The sequence below is a fragment of the Rhodotorula graminis genome (assembly GCF_001329695.1).
Source record: "Rhodotorula graminis WP1 unplaced genomic scaffold RHOBAscaffold_17, whole genome shotgun sequence".
NCBI classification, from domain to species: Eukaryota; Fungi; Basidiomycota; class Microbotryomycetes; order Sporidiobolales; family Sporidiobolaceae; genus Rhodotorula; species Rhodotorula graminis.
Window position 1 is genome coordinate 193,439 of NW_017264944.1, and position 17,571 is coordinate 211,009.

Below are 17,571 nucleotides of genomic sequence, written 5' to 3' on the forward strand. Positions count from 1 at the left end.
CGACGGCCGAGAGAGACCGAGTGCGTGTTTCGTGAGAGGGGTGGAATGCTACGAAGGGAGGGGTATGGGCTAGTAGAGTGGGTGACGACAAGGAGAAACGTGCGAGGTGGTGGTACAAAGACGGCGCGACACCGAGAGCGACCGAGACCCGCCTTTACGGCTCCAACCTCCTCGACAGCTCCCTCGCGACGCCGACGTCGAGGCACCTGATCTTGAGGCACCTCCAGTACGCGCCCCTCGTCGGCTCGTGCGCATACCGCGCCGCGAGGCGCTGGAACGTGACGACGCGCCCGACGATGCCGGCGAGCAGGCGGAACTTGTGCACGTTGACGAGCGGCGCGAACGGCGTCGAGGGCGGGAGCGAGGGGAGGTGCGAGAAGGACGAGGGGGACGCGAGCGAGACGAGGAGGCCCGAGGGCGAGACGTGGGCGGGCGACGACGGCGACGACGGGTCGAGGTAGGTCGGGAGCTCGGTCGTGAGGGCGAGGTCGCGCAGGAAGAGGCCTGTACATCGCCGATCGAGCTCGACGTCAGTGGCCGTCGCAGAGGGTCGCATCGAGAGAGACCGAGAGAGGGGAAAGGGGGCGCACCGAGAAAGGGAATGCAGCCTTTGCCGGACGATGGGCTGGTCGAGGGCCGCGGTGACGACGACGACGAAGCTCCGTCGTCGTCCGCCGAGCCGCCGTACTCTTCGACCATTGCGCTCATGAGCGCGCGCAGGTGCTTGAACTGCGCGCGGCCGGAATACAAAGGTTAGCCCCGCTCGGACCCGTCGAGGCCCAAGAGGCCAGTACGAGAGAGGGAGGCAGAGCGAGAGCGAGGACGTACGTTGCGAAGGTGCGACGCGAACGCCTGCATGCCGCGGAACTTGCGCATCTCCCACGCTGGCACGCGCGCCCACGTCTTGTTCAGCCGCTCGACGTCGTCGAGCTGCAGGCCGTGGACGATCTGGGCCAGGGTCTGCAGGTTGCCCTGGCAGTAGCATTTCTGCGCGAGAAGACGGCATAGATTAGTGACAGGAGACGAGGAGGGGAAGGATAGAGAGAGGGGGGACGCACGAAGGCGAGGCGGATGAACTTGGCGATGAGCATGGCTCGCTCGTGGACGTCGGCCGTGAGGAGGATCTGCGCGTGTGCGGCGACGTCCTCATCAGTCTCGGCTCGTCGTGAGAAGGATGAAGAGAAGGAGACGCACCTCGGAGCAGACCCAGTTGGCCGTCAAGTTGAAGCGCACGATCACGTCCTGGACCGCGCTCGTCCTCGCGACCGTCCTTCCCTCGCGCGCCTCCTCAAAGTCCCGCCGACGACGCTCCTTGACGTAGGCCTCCCAGTCGCAGACGTCCGTCTCGGCCGCTGCACCTCCAACTCCTCGCTCGCCGTCGACGGCGCCCGTGCGCTCGCGCCAGCTCCCGCTCACGAGCTCCTGGTAGCTCAACATGCGGAGCAGGTCGCGCTCGATGAGCGTGAACTGGGCCGCGAGGACGTCGGTGCGGCACGACAGCACGAACGACCGGTGCGTGGGAGGTGACGGGCCGCGGTGAGGGTGGAGCGGGAGGGTGAACGAGGTGGGGAGGCCCGGGCGCGCCGAGAGTGGGCGCAGGGGGATGCCGAAGATGTGGCTGAGGGAGGGTTTGCGGAGCGTGTCGACGGTGGTGGCAGTCGCGGTAGGAGGGGAGATGGTGAGGAGGTCCGGGCCGGTAGTCGACTGGTCGATCTGGGTCGGCGACGACGACAGCGCGACGGGCGCAGGCGCATTGGTGGCGAGGTCGAGAGGACCCACCTCGACGTGCGTCGGGGCGACGTCGACGATGGCCATCTCGCGTTGCGGCGGTACGGGCGCGACGGCTGCCGAGTCGGGCTCGTTGGTCGAGGGGGCCGACATGCGGCGCATGTCGGCGTACTCGGCGTCGAGCCGCTGCACCTCCTTCTCCAGCCTGTCGATCTCGCCCCGCCGCTCCTCGCCCAGCTTGCCGCTCTTCTCCATCTGGCGCTCGACCCGCTTCTTCTTCTCGTCCTCCCTCGACTCGTCGACGAGGCCCTCGAGCCGCCGCAGCGCCGCCTCGACGTCGCCCGGCTCGTCGTCGTCGTCCGAGTCAAACAGGCCGTCGAGGACAAAGTTGGGGATGACGGCGGCGGCGGAAAGGGTCGAGCCGGCCTCGTCGTCGAGGAACGAGATCGACTCGCGCGACGCGCCGTCGTCCTCGCCGCCGACGCCACCGCCGCCAAGGGACCAGTCGAAGCCGCCGTGCCCGTGAGGCGCAGCGAACCCGTACGACGACGCCTCGGACCCGGCGCTCGGACTGCGCCGCTGCTGGACGCCCGCCGCCGCTAGCCGAAGGTTGGTCGCCGCCGGCAGGCGCTTGAGCGTGCGCTTGGCCTCGATAACGTCGTCGTCCATGTCGTCGTCCGAGTCGTCGAGGTCGTCGAGCTCGATGCGGACCGACTCGGGGCGGAGCGGGCTCGGGTTGGACAAGGGGAAGGAAGGGGGAGCGGCGTCGAGCGAGGTGAAGGCGCCCGGGGCGAGGGAGAAGACGTAGGGCTCGGTCGTCGAAGGAAGAGCGGGAACATCGGCGGGAGGCGCGACGAGCGGCGGCTTGGACGAGGACGGGTAGGCGTGGTCGAGAGCGAGGACGGCCGGCGGCTCGTCAAGGCCGTCGCCGACGATGCCGAGGCCGAGGCCCACGCCCTCGTCGGCGAGTACAGGCGAGGCGTCCAGAGCGAGGCTGCCGTCGAGCGCAGGCTCGGGTGGCGCGTCGACGGGACGAGGCGTCAGCGCCTCGGCGCCTTCGTCCGCCGTGCTCGGCGTGCCCTCCTCCTCCTCGCCGTGCACCATGTCCGGCGTGCGCTCGTTCATCTCCTCGCCTCCCTCCTCGACGGGGCCGTCCTGCGGCACCTCGACGCCCCAGTACCGCAAGTACGCGTCGACGCCGCCCCGGACCCACAGCAAGTCCGTCTCGCCCCGCTTCTCCAGCTCGAGCTCCGCCCTCTCGCCGCCTCGCACGCCGCCCACACCGCCCGTCGCCGCGTCGTGCGCATGCGCAGCCGTCGCGGCGCGCTCCTTGAGCTTGCGCCGGAAGCGGCCGAGCGTGCCGAGCGCCGTCGAGACGCCGCGCGCGAGTGCGCCGCCGGGGCCTGCGCCGCCGTGACCGTGCGCATCGTGCTCGGTCGACGCTGCGGCGGCCGAGTCGAGCGCGGCGGATGCAGCGGCGGACGAGGATGACGAGGCGTCGTGGTGGTGGTGCGGCGTCGCCGAGAGGCCCGCGCGCGACCGCAGGCTCGCGAAGCCGCTCGACGACGCGGCATGCGGCGCTGTGGCTGCGGTCGGCGCATCATGCATGCCACCGCCGACGCCGAGGTCGAGGTCGACCTCGCCCTCGAGGGGCCCGTGCGGGTGCGCGACGGCGGGCCCGGGCGCACCCGGAGCGGTAGCCGCCGCGCCGAGGATGTAGCGCTCCTTGCACCTCCTCGCCGTCTTCTTGAGGCCCTTGATGAGGCGCAGGTCGCGCGGGCTCTGGCGAAACCGCTCGTCGCGCGCCGAGTCGTTGAGCCACGTCGTGAGCGCTGTGCGGAGCGCGCGGTCGGGGTAGAAGTCGTCCATGAAGTGGTTCAGGAGCCAGTACCGCACGACGACGAACGTGCGCACGCGCACGACGCGGCGCAGGGCGTCGTCCTCGGGCGAGAGCGGTGCGGGCGGCGGCGACGAGGAGGGCGCGGTCGACGACGAGGGCCTGGACCACTCGAAGCGCGCGATAAGGAGGCACAACAGGGACAGGGGTGCGAGGTAGTGACGGTAGGTGAGGAAGAAGTCGGCGAGCAGGTCGGGCGCGATCTGGCTCGTAAGCTCCGCGACGAGCCGCTCGACCGTCGCCGCCATGAGGACGCGCTGCGCAGTCGCGTGCGACGCCGACGACGCGACCGAGTTGCGCAGGCTCGTCGCCGGGGACGAGGCGGCACTCGCTCCTGCGCTCGCCGTCGACGCCGTGCCGGAGCCGGACCTCGCCCCAACGCTCCACCTCGTGCGCGCCGAGCCCGGGCTCGCCGCCTGCGCCGGCGGGCTGCCCTGCTCACCCGCTCCCGCTGCACTCCTCGGCGTGCCCGGCGCGAACGACGGGCGCCTGCCGCCCTTGCCGGCGCCGCCGGCGCCTCGGGGCGAGGTCGTCGCGGCAGCGGCAGGCGCAGGCGGCTCCTTGACGCCCCAGATGACGAACCGGGGGTCGTCACCCGGGGCAGGTACGACCGTGATGTCGTGCGCGGTCGCGCTCGCGTGGCTGTGGTCGGAGCGCGCCGAGTGGGACGAGGCGAGCGACGCCGACGAGGGGAGGCGGCCGTGCGCGCCGAACGGGATGGCGTGCGGCTGGCGCGACGGGCTCGAGTCGCTCGGCGACGAGGGAAGGGACGGGAAGGGACGGTGGAAGACGTCGAAAATGGACGGGTCCTCGAACCGGCGAGCGGGTGAAGGCGACGAGCGGCAGTCGTCGATGGGCGCGGGCGGGAGGAGCGGTTGCGGGTCGTCGGCGCGCGCCGTGCGCATCGAGTCGCTCGAGCTCACCTCGCGCATCGCGTGCGTGAGCGCGTACGGCGCCGTAGCCGGGGCGAGGGCGGGCGCAGGCGTGACGAGCGCGGGCATGGCGACGGGCTGCGGCGAGGCGCGGTGGATGCGCACGCCGGTGCCGAACGGGCCGGTCGGGCGACGCAGGTACGATGGGCGCTGTTTGGGCGACGCGAAAGGGTGGTCCTCCTCGACAACGGGCGAGCTCGAGGGTGAAACGGGCGAGCTCGAGGGTGAAGAGGGAGTCGAGTTGTCGTAGACCGAGACGGCGTCGAGCTCGTCGACTACTGCGAGGACAAGCCGTCAGTACCGAGGACATCATCCACAACCTTGAGCCATATTGCGCATGCGCAGACGGACGAGGAGAGGTGTGAGTGAGAGGAACCGACGACTCACGATCCTCGGGCAAGTCGCTCCTGTCCGTCCCAGCCTCGCTCACCGCGCTCCCACTCAGCTTCTGCCCCCTGCTCCCCTTGCTCCCCTTCCTCGCCCCGAGCCGGAACATGTCCGGCAGCCCGACCCTCGCCGCCCCGCCACTCGCGCTCGGGCCCGCAGCACCCGCAGCCGGGCTCTTGACCCTGCGCCTCGTGCCGCCGCTCGCGCCCGTCTGTGCGTCCTCGCGGGACGCCGAGCTGCGCGCTGCAGGGACGTCGACCCTCCAGCCAAGGATGCGCCCGAGCACGTCGCCCTCGCCCGAGCCGGCGCCCACACCCGCACCCGCACCCGCACCGATCGCCGTCGAGCGGGCGCGCACGCGCTGCGTCGGCACCAAGCGCGCCGGCTGAACGACGGTACCGCCCTCGTGCAGGCTGGCGCGAGCCTCGCCGCGCAGGGACGGCGACGAGGGCGCTTTGCGCAGGCGCGCCGAGGCGGACGCGGCCGAGGGGTGCAGCCCGGCTGCGTGCTGCTCGTGTGCGCGCTCGACGTCGGCGTCGCGGGAGCGCAGGAGCGGGATAGAGCGCGAGGTGCGCAGGAGGGACGAGCGGTGCAGGGCGATGGTCGGCTGCTGCTGCGGCGGCTGCGAGGGCTGCGGGTGGTGCGACGGGCGCGCGAACGGGTGGTGTGCGGATGGAGGGGAAGACGAGGTTGAGGCGGCGTCGGTGAGGGAGCTGGCGGGCGAGGTGACGATAGGTCTGTGGGCGGACGAGGAGGTCAGCCTGCGCCATGAGAGAGAGGAAGGGAGAGGGCGAGGAAGAGAGAGACGCACCTGACGCGGTACACCGTCCTGCCGCGGCTGTCGATCCTCGTCTGCACGCCGTACTGGCCCGTCCCTCGCTGCGCGCGACCCGCCGTCGCCGCCGTGTCGCCCTCGAGTGCGTCGTGCTCGCCTGCGTAGAACTGGGCGACGGCACGCGCTGCGGCCTCGCTCGTCGTCTCGACAAAGCTGCCGTCGAGGGCTACGCCGAGTGCGTCCTCGGTGCTCGACAGGGCGGGCGTGTCGGCGAGGTGGTTGAACGAGGAGGAGGCGTCGGCGGTTGACGAAGGAGGCGGTGAAGGCGACGAGCGAGGGAGGGAGGGACGCGCGCTACTGCGCGGTGGCCGGTCTGGCACAGTCGCCATGCTCGTTGTCGAGGTCACGCAGGGTGCTGCCGCGGGCCCTCGTCGTCGTTGTCGTCGTCGGCGAGGAGCGGGCACACGGCGGGCTCGCGAGGTGGATGCGCGGCCGGGCGGGTGCGGCGGGCGTGCAGAGCGTGTCGGCTGGCTCGTGCTCGCTGCTGAGCGGGCTCGCTAGACTGGCGAGCGGACAGCGGGCGAGAGCTCGAGGCGTGAGCGGACGCGCCGGGGTGAATGCGTCGCCGGATTCCGCGGACGCAAACGCTGGCAGCAGCGGACCCTCGCGCTGTTCTAGTGCTCTCGTACATCGCCGACAGAAGCTCGAGCAAAGCGAAAGTCGCGCGGAAGCGCTCTTGGTCCGGTTCCTCTCTCGCACTCTCCTCGAGCCGCTCGAAGGTCAGAACGCCGCTCGTTGCACACCAAAGACCGGCCGCATCGACGAGAACGATGGCACGGACGTCCTGTGGGCCGTCTCGGCCACAGCAGGCGCGTCCACGGCGGCCTGAGGGCTCGAGACGGCGCTTACTCGCGCTTGTCCTGGCTCGCCGCCGCCGGCGCGGGTTCCTGCGCCTTCTTGCCGCGACCGCAATGACCGAGAGAGCGGGCGTGACCTGTACGGGGGCGCAAAGGGTCAGTTGGGCGCGTCGAGAGGAGGGCAAGGGAGAGGGAGGAGGGCGGACCTGGTTCTGGCCGAGGACAGCGGTGTGGGCCGAGGTCGAGCCGGGGCGGTCAGGCGGCCTTGTTGGCGAGTTTGCGGTGTGCGATGCGCTTGAGCTTGTCGTCGAGTTCCTTGTGTTCGAGGTCGAGCTGGAGCTCGTTGCGGCGGAGCATGCGGATGCGCTCCTCGACGGCGGCGTGCTCCTTCCACAGGGCGACCTCCTGGGCGGGGGTGAGCGGTGCTTGCGGGTCCTGGCGGTCGGGCTGGGCCTTGTGGAGGAGCTGGGCGGCCGAGTCGGTGACGGTGTCGTCGTGCGAGGTGCGGAGGTAGTAACCGGCGGCGGCGCACAGCGGGAGGACGAGGGTGATGCCTGCACCGTAGATGCGCCTGCTGCGCACCGTCTCGAGCATTGTTCGGCCCTGCTCTTTGCGCGGTGGGTGCGAGTGGAGCTGAGCTGGACCGTCGCGTCGAGGAGCGCTCTCTTGCTCTCTGCTCTCGCTCACCGGCTCGAGCACCCGCTGCCATGAGCTCAGACGACGACCAGGACATCGCTGCCCTCGAAGCTGCACTCGCCCGCGCTCACGCCAAGAAGCAGCGCAAGCTCGACCAAGAGCAGCGCCGACGCGACAGCGGGCCCCAGGAGCTCGTCCCCGGCACTCCCTCGCCTCGTGCGTGCTCTGCGACGACGTCTTCACCGTCCTGCACGTCGACTGACAACCCTCGCACACGCGCCCAGGCAAGAAGCGCCGCTCAGACGCCGCCGACCTCGCCTCCCTCTCGCGACCTGCACCGCCCGCCCTCTTCAACAACCCCGTTCTCGCACGTTCCTTCAACCCGAGCGACAAGCTCCAACTGCGCGATGCTCCCAGGCGCGAGAGCCAGTTTGTCGACCACATGTCGGCCGTCCGTGCGTCCCCTCTCGCGCTCTGTCCTCCTTTCGCGCCTTTTGACCCGCTCTCCCCTCCCGCGACAGCCAAATCTTTCGCCGACGCCCTCGCCGAGCGCAAGACGCTCGACCGCGTCAAGCAGGAGCGCAAGGAGCGCCAGCTCGAGAACCGCGCGAGGCGAGGAGCGGCCGACCAGGGCGGCCCAGGCGGCTTCAGCGACCTGTCGAGCGCGAGCAAGGACGTCCTCCTGTCGGGCCGCACGGGCGACGTGCGCCTCAAGGAGAAGAAGTCGCGGCCCGAGGCGGGCGATCGCGCGGCGTCGACCCGCTCGGCAACGGCGGCGAGCAGTTCGTCGACCTCGGCGCCGCCTCGCCCGTCTGCTCCTTCCGTCCCTGCCATGTCGCGCCCCGCACCTCTCGGCACCTCCTCAACCGCCTCTTCCTCCCGTGCACCCGCACGCCCAGCGCCCTCGACCGCCGGTCCCGACGACGACGACCTCGCCATCACCAACGGGCCGGCGAGGCGCACCCGGCGCAGGGACGGCACCTACATCGAGACGGTCCAGATGGGCTCGAGGGAGTTCATCGCGCCGAGCGACGACCCGACGTGGGAGCGCGTCGAGCCGTACAGCGGGATCCGTCTGCGGTGCGTCCTCGAGCCCGGCTCTCTCGCCCTCTCTCCCCCACTCGAGCCCGTCACTGACACTATTTCGCCCGTCGCCCCGACGCCTCCATAGCGAGCGCCTCCTCCCGCACGCCGACCTCGACATGCTCCTCGACGGCCGGTACCACCTCACGCCGGCGCAGGTCTACAGCCTCGCGCGCATCGACTCGCGCAAGCGCATTGACCTCGACCCGGACGTCATCGACTCGGACTTTGTCGTCATCGGTGTCCTCGCGTGGAAGGACGAGGTGCGGTTCCTCAACTCGGGCGCCATGGGCGGCAAGAAGCCGCCAGCGTCGGCGCAGGACAAGGGCAAGGGCAAGGGCGAGGGAGGGGACGGCGCGAGCGAGGACGACGACGTCGACAGCCTCGACGAGGACGAGCACGAGCTCGGGCGGGCGATGGGCAAGGGCAAGGGCAAGGCGCGCCGGCAGCAGAAGAAGGACGACGACGACTCGCGCGACACCCTGTTCCGCCAGCCCAACAAGCGCCAGCGCCGCCAGCGCTACCTGCGCTTCGAGCTCGTCGACCTGTCGTCGACCCAGGCCTCGAGCGCCGCCGACGGCCGCCTCAGCGTCATGCTCGTCCAGGCCGACTCGGAGGACAAGGCCGTCGACGACGAGGGCAACGAGGTGAGCGTGTACAAGGGCCAGAGCGGCGGCGCGTTCGAGAAGTTTTGGAAGGAGACGGCCGGCGCGGTCGTCGCCATCGTCAACCCGACGTTCCTCCCGCACAACAAGGTGCGTCCCCTCCTCGTTCCTCGTCCCCTCTCTCTCGCGAACCTCGCCTGACCTCCTCCCTCTCCTCTCAGGACTTCTCGTACACTCTCAAGCCGACCTCGGCCGACTCGATGGTCGTCCTCGGGCGCGCCGACAACCTCGCGTTCTGCGAGGCGACAAAGGCCGATGGCAAGCGGTGCGGGCAGTGGGTCGACGCGTGCGTCCCAGCCTCTCGCTCTCTCTCTTTCCTCTACTCTAGACCGAGCGACTACTGACGAGTCTTCGCTTGTGCGCAGGAGGATGGGTCGGGTCTGCCAGTTTCACGTCGAGCGCGCCATCAAGCGCACGGGCGTGCGTCGCGCCGAGACCAACGCCAAGTGCGTCTCCCTTCCTCGTCGCCCTCTCTTGCCGCCGACGACCCGTACTGACTCTCGCACGTGCAGCACGGGCTCGCTGTCGGCCAAGGGCACGTTCAACCAGGCCGCCTTTACGCGCTCGCTCGGCGGCTCGTCCTCGTCCGCCTCGTCTCGCCTCGGCAGCACCGGCCCCGTCGTCAAGCAGCGCCCGCTCTCGCCTCCTCCCGGCATGCCCCGCAACGCCAAGGTCATCGCCGGCTCGACGACCTACGTCACCACCGGCGGACGGTCCTCGGCCTCGTCGTCGCTCACCTCGGCGCGCGCCAACACGCTCCCGCTTGGTCGACCCGGCGGCGGCTTCATCCCGGGCCTGCGCGAGGGCCCGTCGGTCAGCGACGAGAAGAAGCGCCGGCAGCGCCAGGTCAACGACGACAAGCGCGCGCGGCAGGAGCTGCGGGCGCTCGTCGGGAGGGACAAGGGCAAGACGCCCGGCGGCGAGTACCTCCTCATGTCGAGGAAGAGGAAGCAGGACGCTGCCGGTGGGCAGGGCAGCAGCGGGGACGAGGACGGCGGCGGCGAGAGGCTCGAGGGCGACAGCGGCGGCGAGGGCGGCAAGAAGGACAAGAAGCCGGGCATCTTTCGCCCCGAGGCCCTGCGCCGCATCGGGTACAACCCGACCGTCAAGGCCGGCGACCTGCAGCGCGACGAGAGCGACGAGGCCAAGCGCCATCGAGTGCGTCCCGCGCCCTCTCCTTCTCTCTCTCTCTCTCGCGACTGGCCCTGACCCTGCGTCTCACCCTCCCTCGCCCGAAGCTCGCCCTCGAGGACGGTCTCGGCGAGCGCAAGATCAAGCTGTCGGCGCCCAAGGGCGCAAAGCGCACGGCCGTCTCGGCGCCAGCCGGTACCGAGCCTTTGGCAGCGGAAGGAGGCGACGACGACGACGACCTCGTCATCGAGGGAGGGCCGACAGAGAGGGTCAAGGTGCGCTCTCGCTTTCTCTCCATCTCTGCGTGTCTCTCGTCGTGGCGAGGCCTTGTCGCTCACGCTCGCCCTGCCCGCAGCTCGTCTTCCCGCCGAAAAAGGCCGACTAGCTCGTGTTTTCCTATCTCTCTCGCACACCCGAGTAGCTCGTCCTGCAACATCTGCACTGCACTGCCAGACTGAGAGTCTCTGAGAGGAGAGGAGAGACAAGGAGAGGGCGAGGGACAAACTACGTGCACGAGCCGCTTCACCTGAGAGGCTGCCCGCCAAAGGCCTGCCCCTGCGGCTCGCCCTGCGCCTGGCCGAGCTTGAGCAGCACGCCGGCAACGTCGACGTCCTCGTACAGACGCATGATGTCCTCGGTCGTCGCCTCGTTGGCGCCGTCCTTGCGGCTGTGGATGTACCGCAGCGTCGCGAGGAAGTGTCGCGCGACCGCCTCGGGCGTGTTGACGCCCTCGATGAGGCCCGACGTCGCGCCGCCGATCGTGCTCGGCGCGTACGCCGCGTGCGGGGCCGGGCCGCCGCGCTGCTGCGACGACGGGTTGGGCGAGGGCGCGCCGGCGGGAGGAGGAGGGAGCGAGTCGAGGTTGGACGAGATGAGCTCGACGAGCGAGTTGATGTGCTTGGCCGAGATCGACTCGACGCCGTGCTCAAAGTAGTACAGGTACTGGTCGAGCGCGTCGCAGTACAGCTGGACGCTCGTGAGCTCGTCGATCGACGACGTGGCGATCCGCAGCGCCTTCTGCAGGCATTCGAGGACGCGCTTGCCGTCGCGGTAGGGCGGCTGCGTGACGAGGACACGTATCCAGTCAGTACACTGCTCGACTGCTTCGAGAGAGATCCGACAGGAGACGAGAGAACCGCCGGCGCACCTTGTCGTCCTCGCCCTGCTCGCGACCGGGCATGTCCATCTGCCACCACAAGTGGCTCGCCATGGCGACGGCGGTCGCCTGCTGGCCCTTCTTGAGGAGCTTGGCGCCGTGGAGCGCCGCCTTGGTGATGAGCGTGTCGTAGTTGTCGTCGCCGAAGACGCGCGTGACCTGGAGCGCGCCGATGATGGCGGCGATGGCCTGCAGTTGCGCCCTCGACTCGCTGATCGACTCCTCGTAGATGGTGAACGCCTGGACGGCGAACTCGTACGCGAGCTCCTCGTGGCCCGACTCGTCGGCCGCCGCGAGCGCGAGGAGGTACAGGCGCAGGCAGATGTCGGACGCCTCGACCTTGTTGTACAGGATCGACGTGCACTGGTGGATGAACTTGAACACGGTCGAGACACGGGCGTCCCACTCGTCTGGCGGGAGCGAGCGCCGGGTGCGCTGCATGCGCTTGTACCGCCGCACGAGCTTGACGGCGGCGAGGATCAGGGGCGGGAACGTCCACCGGATGCGCTCGCCGCCCTCGGTGAACTCGCGTCGTGCCGTTTGAAGGAGCTGTGAGAGGTGGGCGCAGGGTCAGTTTCGAGGAAAGAGGGAAGAGGGAAGAGGGAGGGGGAGCGAGCGTCGACGCACCTGGAACTGGACGGTCAAGTCGTCGGCGCGGAACAGGTGGACTATCCTCGCGATCCACCCTTGCTCCTCGGCCATCTCCTCCCTCTCGAACGCCGTCGCCTGCCCCTGACCGGCCCCATTGCGGTACCCGCCGCCGCCGTAGCCTCCCGCGCCGAACAAGCCCGCCTCGTCGCGCTCGCGCTGCTGCTGCTGCGGCACCTGGCCCGGCCCACCGCCTCGAGCGACAGCACCCGACGGCCGGTCGCGCTGGTCGCGCACGAGGACGTGGCACAGCGCCAGGACGCCCTTGACGTCCTCGGGCGCGTCGACGACCGTCTCGTTCTTGAGGACCGACGCGACGACGGCGTGAGCGACGGCGCGCCTCGTCGCGTAGGGCTGTGCGGCGAGGAGCGAGTCGTACGAGGGGAGGGCGAGGAGCGTGAGGACGGTGGCGTAGTGCTGGGTCGGCGCGAGGAGGAGCGCGAGGAGGTGCGCCGTCGTCGTCGTGTGGTGCAGGTCGGGCGAGTCGGCAAAGGCGCGGCACTGGTACGCGGCGAACGACAGGACCTGGTCGATGTAGGTGAGCTGGGCCGGGTAGCACGACAGGGACAGGTTGGCGAGCGAGACGAGGAGGGCCGTGATGTCCTGGAGCGACAGGTCCGGGCGAGCCTGCAAAGTGTGCGTGCGGCAAAGCCGAGTCAGTACGGGAGAAATTAAGAGACGAAGGAGGGAGAGAAAGCGAGGCGCACCTTGATGAGGTTGACGACCTGCTCCCAGAACATCTCGAACAGCTTGACGTCCTCGGGGATGCCGCGGTACTTGCGCACCTCGCCGTCCTTGCCGACCCTCGTCGGCTGCTGCCCGTCGATGAGCCCGTCGCCGACGTCGAGGTCCTTGACGCCCGCGTCGGGATGCCCGGGCGGGAGCGCACTGACCGCCGCGCCCCACCCCTCGGTCTCCTCGTCGCCCTCGCCCTCGCCCTCGCCCTCGCCCTGCCCGTCCGCCGCGTTCTCGGCCCGCAGTGCGGCACGGCGGCGCTGCCGCTGCCGCCCGACCTCGCCCTCGAGACGCCGCTTGGCCTCCTCCTCCTGGAGGCGGCGCTCCTCGGGCGGCTCGTTCTCGGCCTCCTTTGCGGCGTACGCCGCGAGGCGGTCGATGAGGGCGATCACGATCGACTTGATGGCGACCTTGGGGTGGAGCTGGGCCGTCGCCGAGAGGAACGGGCCGAGGGTGCGCAGGTGAAAGTCCGAGGTGAAGACCTGTCGCGCGAGCGAAAGGACGTGAGCATCTGCGTTCCCGTCGCCCGAACCATGGATGTGGCCTATGCGCTCTCGTTGGAGGCGCAAGGGTCCGCAAACACGTGTGGGGAGAGACGGGACGCACCTGGATGACGACCTCCATGAGGTACTCCTGGGCGATGATGTCCTTGCAATTGACGACCTGCTCGAGGATGCTGGGCAGGATGACGCGGCGGTACATCTCGAGGTCGACGCCCTCGAGCTGGCTCAGGCGCACGAGGTTGGTGCCGACGAGGATGCGCAGCTCGCGCCGCTCGAGCTCGCGCCGGTCGCGGTCGCGCGACAGGCCGCTGTGCTGCAGCCGCACCCACAGCTTGTTCATCTCGATAAAGTTGGTCAGGACGAACCCGATCGAGTCGTACAGGTTGCCCTCGGGCCTGCGCGCGAGAAGAGGGTCGTCAGTCTTGCGCCTCGCGGAGCAGCACGAGGCTGGCCGCACAGAGCGGACCGGCTCGTGCGTGTTCGAGAGACCGAGAGAGAGGGGGGACGCACCCAGGGCTCTCGCCGATCGGGAGGTGGTCCCTCGTCATGCCGCTCAGGTAGTGGCGCAAGAAGAGGCCGCGAGTCGGGTGCTGGACGCCGCGCGTCATCTCCATCATGTCCTTCATGATCTCCTTGATCGGGGCGCCGGGCACCGACATGTAGCACGAGCCGACCGTGATCATGAGGTCTGCGGGAAGGGAGGACTGGGTCAGGGGAGGCCGCTCGAGGGAGAAAGATGGGCGCGACAGGGATAGACGCACAGAGGCGAGGGACGATGTTGCCGGCGTACTGGACGAGCTCGTACAGGTCGGCGAGGTGGTGCTTGCCCGAGGTGTGAGCGTCGTACAGGTAGCTCGACAGGTGCCGCAGGGCGTCAAAGACGGCCATGTCTGCGGGTGCGGGTCCTCGGTGAGTCGTGGGATCTGGCTCGACAGGGAGAGATTGAGGGACGCACACAGCTCGTAGTACTGCTTTGGCGAGAGCGAGCTGGTGCGCAGCTCTGCGAGCATGGTGGACGCGGCCTTGAGGGCGTCCATGATCTGGTCGGCGTCCTGTTGCGGTGGGTCCAGAGTGAGCGGAGCTGGTCGTCGCTCGACTGATGGATCGAGAAGGAGGGGCTCACGAGGCATCGTCGGAGCTGGCCGGTCTGGGTGTGGACCGTGGCGAGGGCCTCCTGGAGGAGCTTGTGGTCGTCTGCGATCGAGATGACAGAGGGCGGGCCCATGGTGGGCGATGGCGCTCAAGGGCCTGGATGGATGGGGCTGTGTGGTGCTCGAGGCGGTGGTGGACGCGAGAGGGACGAGGGTGGGTGCGTGACGATGTGGACGAGGTGGGGGAGGCGGATACTCGACGGGCAGGGCTGGTTCGAGTCGGAGCCGGCAGCGAGTGCACTGGCGAGCAGTTCGACGGTGCGCAGGTCTGAGCAGGTGCGCGTCGGGGCGAGAGTTCGGGAGTGAGCCCCCTGGTCCCGACGACGAGAGGCCAGGGTCGCCTCCGCTGTTCTCGACAAGACTCGGCTTGCACACCGACTGCGCCAGAGTACAGCTACGCACTCGAGCCACACCTTGCAGGCCTTACCTGAGCTGTGAGCACTCTCCTCTCTACTCCCCTCCTTCCTCTCCTCCTCCGACTGATGACGGCTTGTGGCCCTCGCAACTCGCTCGGGCGCTCGTTTGGGCTCACGAGCACGACCAGTAGCTGACTCGCACTCGATCTACAGCCCCGCCATGTTCAAGCGCCCTCTCGCCACAAAGACGAGCGCCCCGGTCCGCTCGTCCGACGTCCGCCGCCTCCGCGACGAGCTCGCGTCCACCTTCAGCCTCTCGAGCAGCGACGCCAAGCTCGTCCTCCCCGACGGCGTCCTCGCCGCAAAAGCCACCACTCACCTCGACGAGCCCTGCACCCTCTACCTCGCGCCGGGCTCCAACGACCCGCGCCTGTTCCGCCCGGGCAAAGGCCTCGAGGGCCACCTCGTCCCGACCTGCTACGCCCTCGACGTGTGCCCGCACCTCCTCCCCGTCCTCGAGACGGCCCCGCAAGTCGTTGAGCACCTCGTCAGCGGTTCCGGTCCGTCCTCTCCCTCTCCCTGTTCAGGCCGTCTCTCTTCCCTTCAACTGACTCGTGCATCATCCCGCTTGCAGCTCTTTTTGCCGCAGGCGTCTCGGCGCGGTCGCTCAAGGCCCTCCCGCCGTCGATCCGCTCGGGCGACCTCGTCGCGGTCGTCGTCGTCGAGGACCCGCCGTCGCGCCGGGTCGTCGCCGTCGGGCAGCTCGGCGGGACGAGGGACGAGGTGATCCGCATGCAGCAGAGCGGTGGAGAAAAGAAGGGCAAGGCCGTCATCACTGTGCGTCGAGCGTGACTCCTGCCCTCTCGAGGATCCGGCTCACCCTGTTCCCTCCCGTCCTACAGCTGCACGCCCGCGGCGACTACCTGTGGGCCGCCGGCTCGGGCGTCGACGCGCCTCTGCCGCCTCTATCGTCGTCGTCCAAGGGTTCGTCGAGTCGGCACGAGGTCGACGCCGTCGCAGACGACCTCGCGTCGACCTCGATCGAGGCGGCGCCAAAAGCCTCGTCGAGCACGAGCGAGTCGCGCCCTGCCTCGCCGGCACCCACCTCGGCCGAGCTCACGCCGGCGCAGGTCGACGCCGCCCTGTTCGACGCCCTCCTCCTCGCCATCTCGACCTCGCTCTCGTCGGCCCCGTTCCCGCTCCCGGCCTCGCTCCTGTACTCGTCCCACATCCTGCCCTCGCGCCCGGCATCTGGGCCCGGCTCGACCGCCGAGGTCAAGAAGAGCACGTTCAAGAAGCTCGACCGCCTCGTCAAGGCGGCCGCCAAAAAGGGCTGGCTCTCGACCAAGGAGGTCAAGGGCGAGGTCGTCGTCGTCGGCGTCAACGCGGCGCACCCGGACGTCGAGGCGCTCCGGCCGTACAAGACGCTCGGCATGGAGGACCGCGCCGAGCAGAAGCGTGAGAAGCGTGACGAGGTCAAGGAGGAGCGCAAGAAGGGCGAGCTCGAGGTCAAAGAGCTGTGGAAGCTGAGCGGCGACGGCGTCAAGGAGCTCTTCCGCCACGTCGAGCACGAGCGGTACGTCCCCTTGCTCCTCTCTCTATCTGCGAGAGTCCCGCGTCCCGATCCTGACCATCGCCGTCCCTCTCGTCCGCAGGCCCGCCAACGACCTCTACACGACCTCGCAGCTCTCGACCCTCCTCCGCCGGTTCACCGACGCCCACTCGCTCTCGCACCCGTCCCACCGCGCCCTCCTCCTCCTCACCCCCTCGGCGCACCCGAACCCGCCCTCGCTCTCACTCGAGCAAGAATCGGCCATCGAGCTCGTCGCGCGCGTCGTGCTCAAAAAGGGCGAGACGGTCGACGCGTACGGCGCCGAGAAGGGCGCCGCGGGGTGCGTCGGCCGGGACGAGGCGCTGAGGAGGATCAAGAGCGGGTGCACGGCGTACTGGGGGTACAAGAAGGACGGCGACGAGGTCATCAAGTGCGTTCCCCTCCCTCTTTCTCCTCCGATTGCCCTCGTCAGGTCTGCCAGTCTTGTCGTCGCATGTTTCTGGAACTGACACTCGGTCTCGGCGTCGCAGGAAGGGCAGCCCGCCGCAGATTCGCGTCCAGATCAAGAACGTCGGCAAGCGCCAGGTGACGCTCGTCTCGGGTGCGTCGCTCTCTTCCTCTCCCTCTCACTCTCCCTCGGTTTCGTTGTCGGTGTCGGTCGAGCGTGAACTGAGCGTGACCGGCGCCCTGCAGGACACGAGCCGTGGGAGCTCTTCTCGTCCGAGGAGCTCGCCGAGGAGCTCAAGCACCGCAGCGCGAGCTCGACTAGCAGTGCGTCGCCGCTCTCCCTCTCTATCGCCTGTCGAATTCATACTCATTCACATCGAGCTTGCCCCCTGTCCCTCCTCTCGCGGCCGTCGCAGTCCAACCGCTCGCCGGCTCGGCCAAGAAGGGCGGCACGCCAAAGGTCGAGATCATGTGCCAGGGCACGCACGACGCCCTCGTCGTCAAGCTGCTCACGTCCCGAGGAATCCCCAAGGCCTTTATCGACGTCGACTTGAGCAAGAGCAAAAAGTGAGCTCGCGAGATGGGTCGAGTCGATTTGAGACGAGTACGTGGCGGACGAGCGGGACGGCGCGCAATGCAGGACCTGTCGTTCTCTTTCTTAGCTTCTGTTCATCGTCTCGAGAGGAAAGCTTGACGCAGAGCCGGTGCGTCGGCCTGGCAGGCTGTCCTGAGAGCGCCGAGTCGAGGGACAGCTACTTGAGAAGGTCGCTTTGCTCGAGAAGGCCGACTTGGTCGTCGTCTCGCTCGCCTCGCTTCCTTTCAGTCCTCAGCTGCGGCAGGTTCGCGGGCGGGGAGCGGCATGCGGACGAGGCAGGTAGCCAGACTCTATCGGAGCCGTACGCCTGAACGAGGATTCCTCGACGCGTGAGCCT

The 17,571-nt window shown here is 69.3% G+C and overlaps 5 protein-coding genes across 5 annotated transcripts; 2 read left to right on the top strand and 3 right to left on the bottom strand.

The window, feature by feature from the left end:
• Window positions 1–8: 8 nt before the first annotated feature.
• RHOBADRAFT_56170 (uncharacterized protein) lies at window positions 9–6,108 on the bottom strand (the record flags this gene model as incomplete). Its single annotated transcript, XM_018418224.1, has 7 exons — window positions 9–504; window positions 591–729; window positions 829–987; window positions 1,059–1,124; window positions 1,195–4,832; window positions 4,945–5,681; window positions 5,756–6,108. 7 exons carry the CDS (start codon window positions 6,106–6,108, stop codon window positions 155–157), a joined length of 5,442 nt encoding a protein of 1,813 aa, XP_018268084.1. The 3' UTR covers window positions 9–154.
• Window positions 6,109–6,831: 723 nt separating this feature from the next.
• RHOBADRAFT_47219 (uncharacterized protein) lies at window positions 6,832–7,170 on the bottom strand (the record flags this gene model as incomplete). Its single annotated transcript, XM_018414949.1, has 1 exon — window positions 6,832–7,170. One exon carries the CDS (start codon window positions 7,168–7,170, stop codon window positions 6,832–6,834), a length of 339 nt encoding a protein of 112 aa, XP_018268085.1.
• Window positions 7,171–7,278: 108 nt separating this feature from the next.
• Window positions 7,279–10,476, top strand: RHOBADRAFT_56171 (uncharacterized protein; the record flags this gene model as incomplete). The annotated part of the gene is made up of 9 exons (XM_018418225.1): window positions 7,279–7,428; window positions 7,497–7,667; window positions 7,734–8,292; window positions 8,384–9,050; window positions 9,122–9,246; window positions 9,326–9,406; window positions 9,473–10,118; window positions 10,199–10,366; window positions 10,447–10,476. Exons 1-9 carry the CDS (start codon window positions 7,284–7,286, stop codon window positions 10,474–10,476), a joined length of 2,592 nt encoding a protein of 863 aa, XP_018268086.1. The 5' UTR covers window positions 7,279–7,283.
• A 38-nt stretch (window positions 10,477–10,514) lies between these two features.
• On the bottom strand, window positions 10,515–14,358 carry RHOBADRAFT_56172 (uncharacterized protein; the record flags this gene model as incomplete). The annotated part of the gene is made up of 9 exons (XM_018418226.1): window positions 10,515–11,150; window positions 11,239–11,796; window positions 11,875–12,522; window positions 12,603–13,112; window positions 13,237–13,528; window positions 13,644–13,821; window positions 13,895–14,023; window positions 14,089–14,185; window positions 14,257–14,358. 9 exons carry the CDS (start codon window positions 14,356–14,358, stop codon window positions 10,614–10,616), a joined length of 3,051 nt encoding a protein of 1,016 aa, XP_018268087.1. The 3' UTR covers window positions 10,515–10,613.
• A 502-nt stretch (window positions 14,359–14,860) lies between these two features.
• RHOBADRAFT_56173 (uncharacterized protein) lies at window positions 14,861–17,297 on the top strand (the record flags this gene model as incomplete). The annotated part of the gene is made up of 7 exons (XM_018418227.1): window positions 14,861–15,200; window positions 15,275–15,477; window positions 15,543–16,216; window positions 16,296–16,622; window positions 16,723–16,793; window positions 16,886–16,963; window positions 17,056–17,297. 7 exons carry the CDS (start codon window positions 14,861–14,863, stop codon window positions 17,208–17,210), a joined length of 1,848 nt encoding a protein of 615 aa, XP_018268088.1. The 3' UTR covers window positions 17,211–17,297.
• Between the last annotated feature and the right edge of the window lie 274 nt (window positions 17,298–17,571).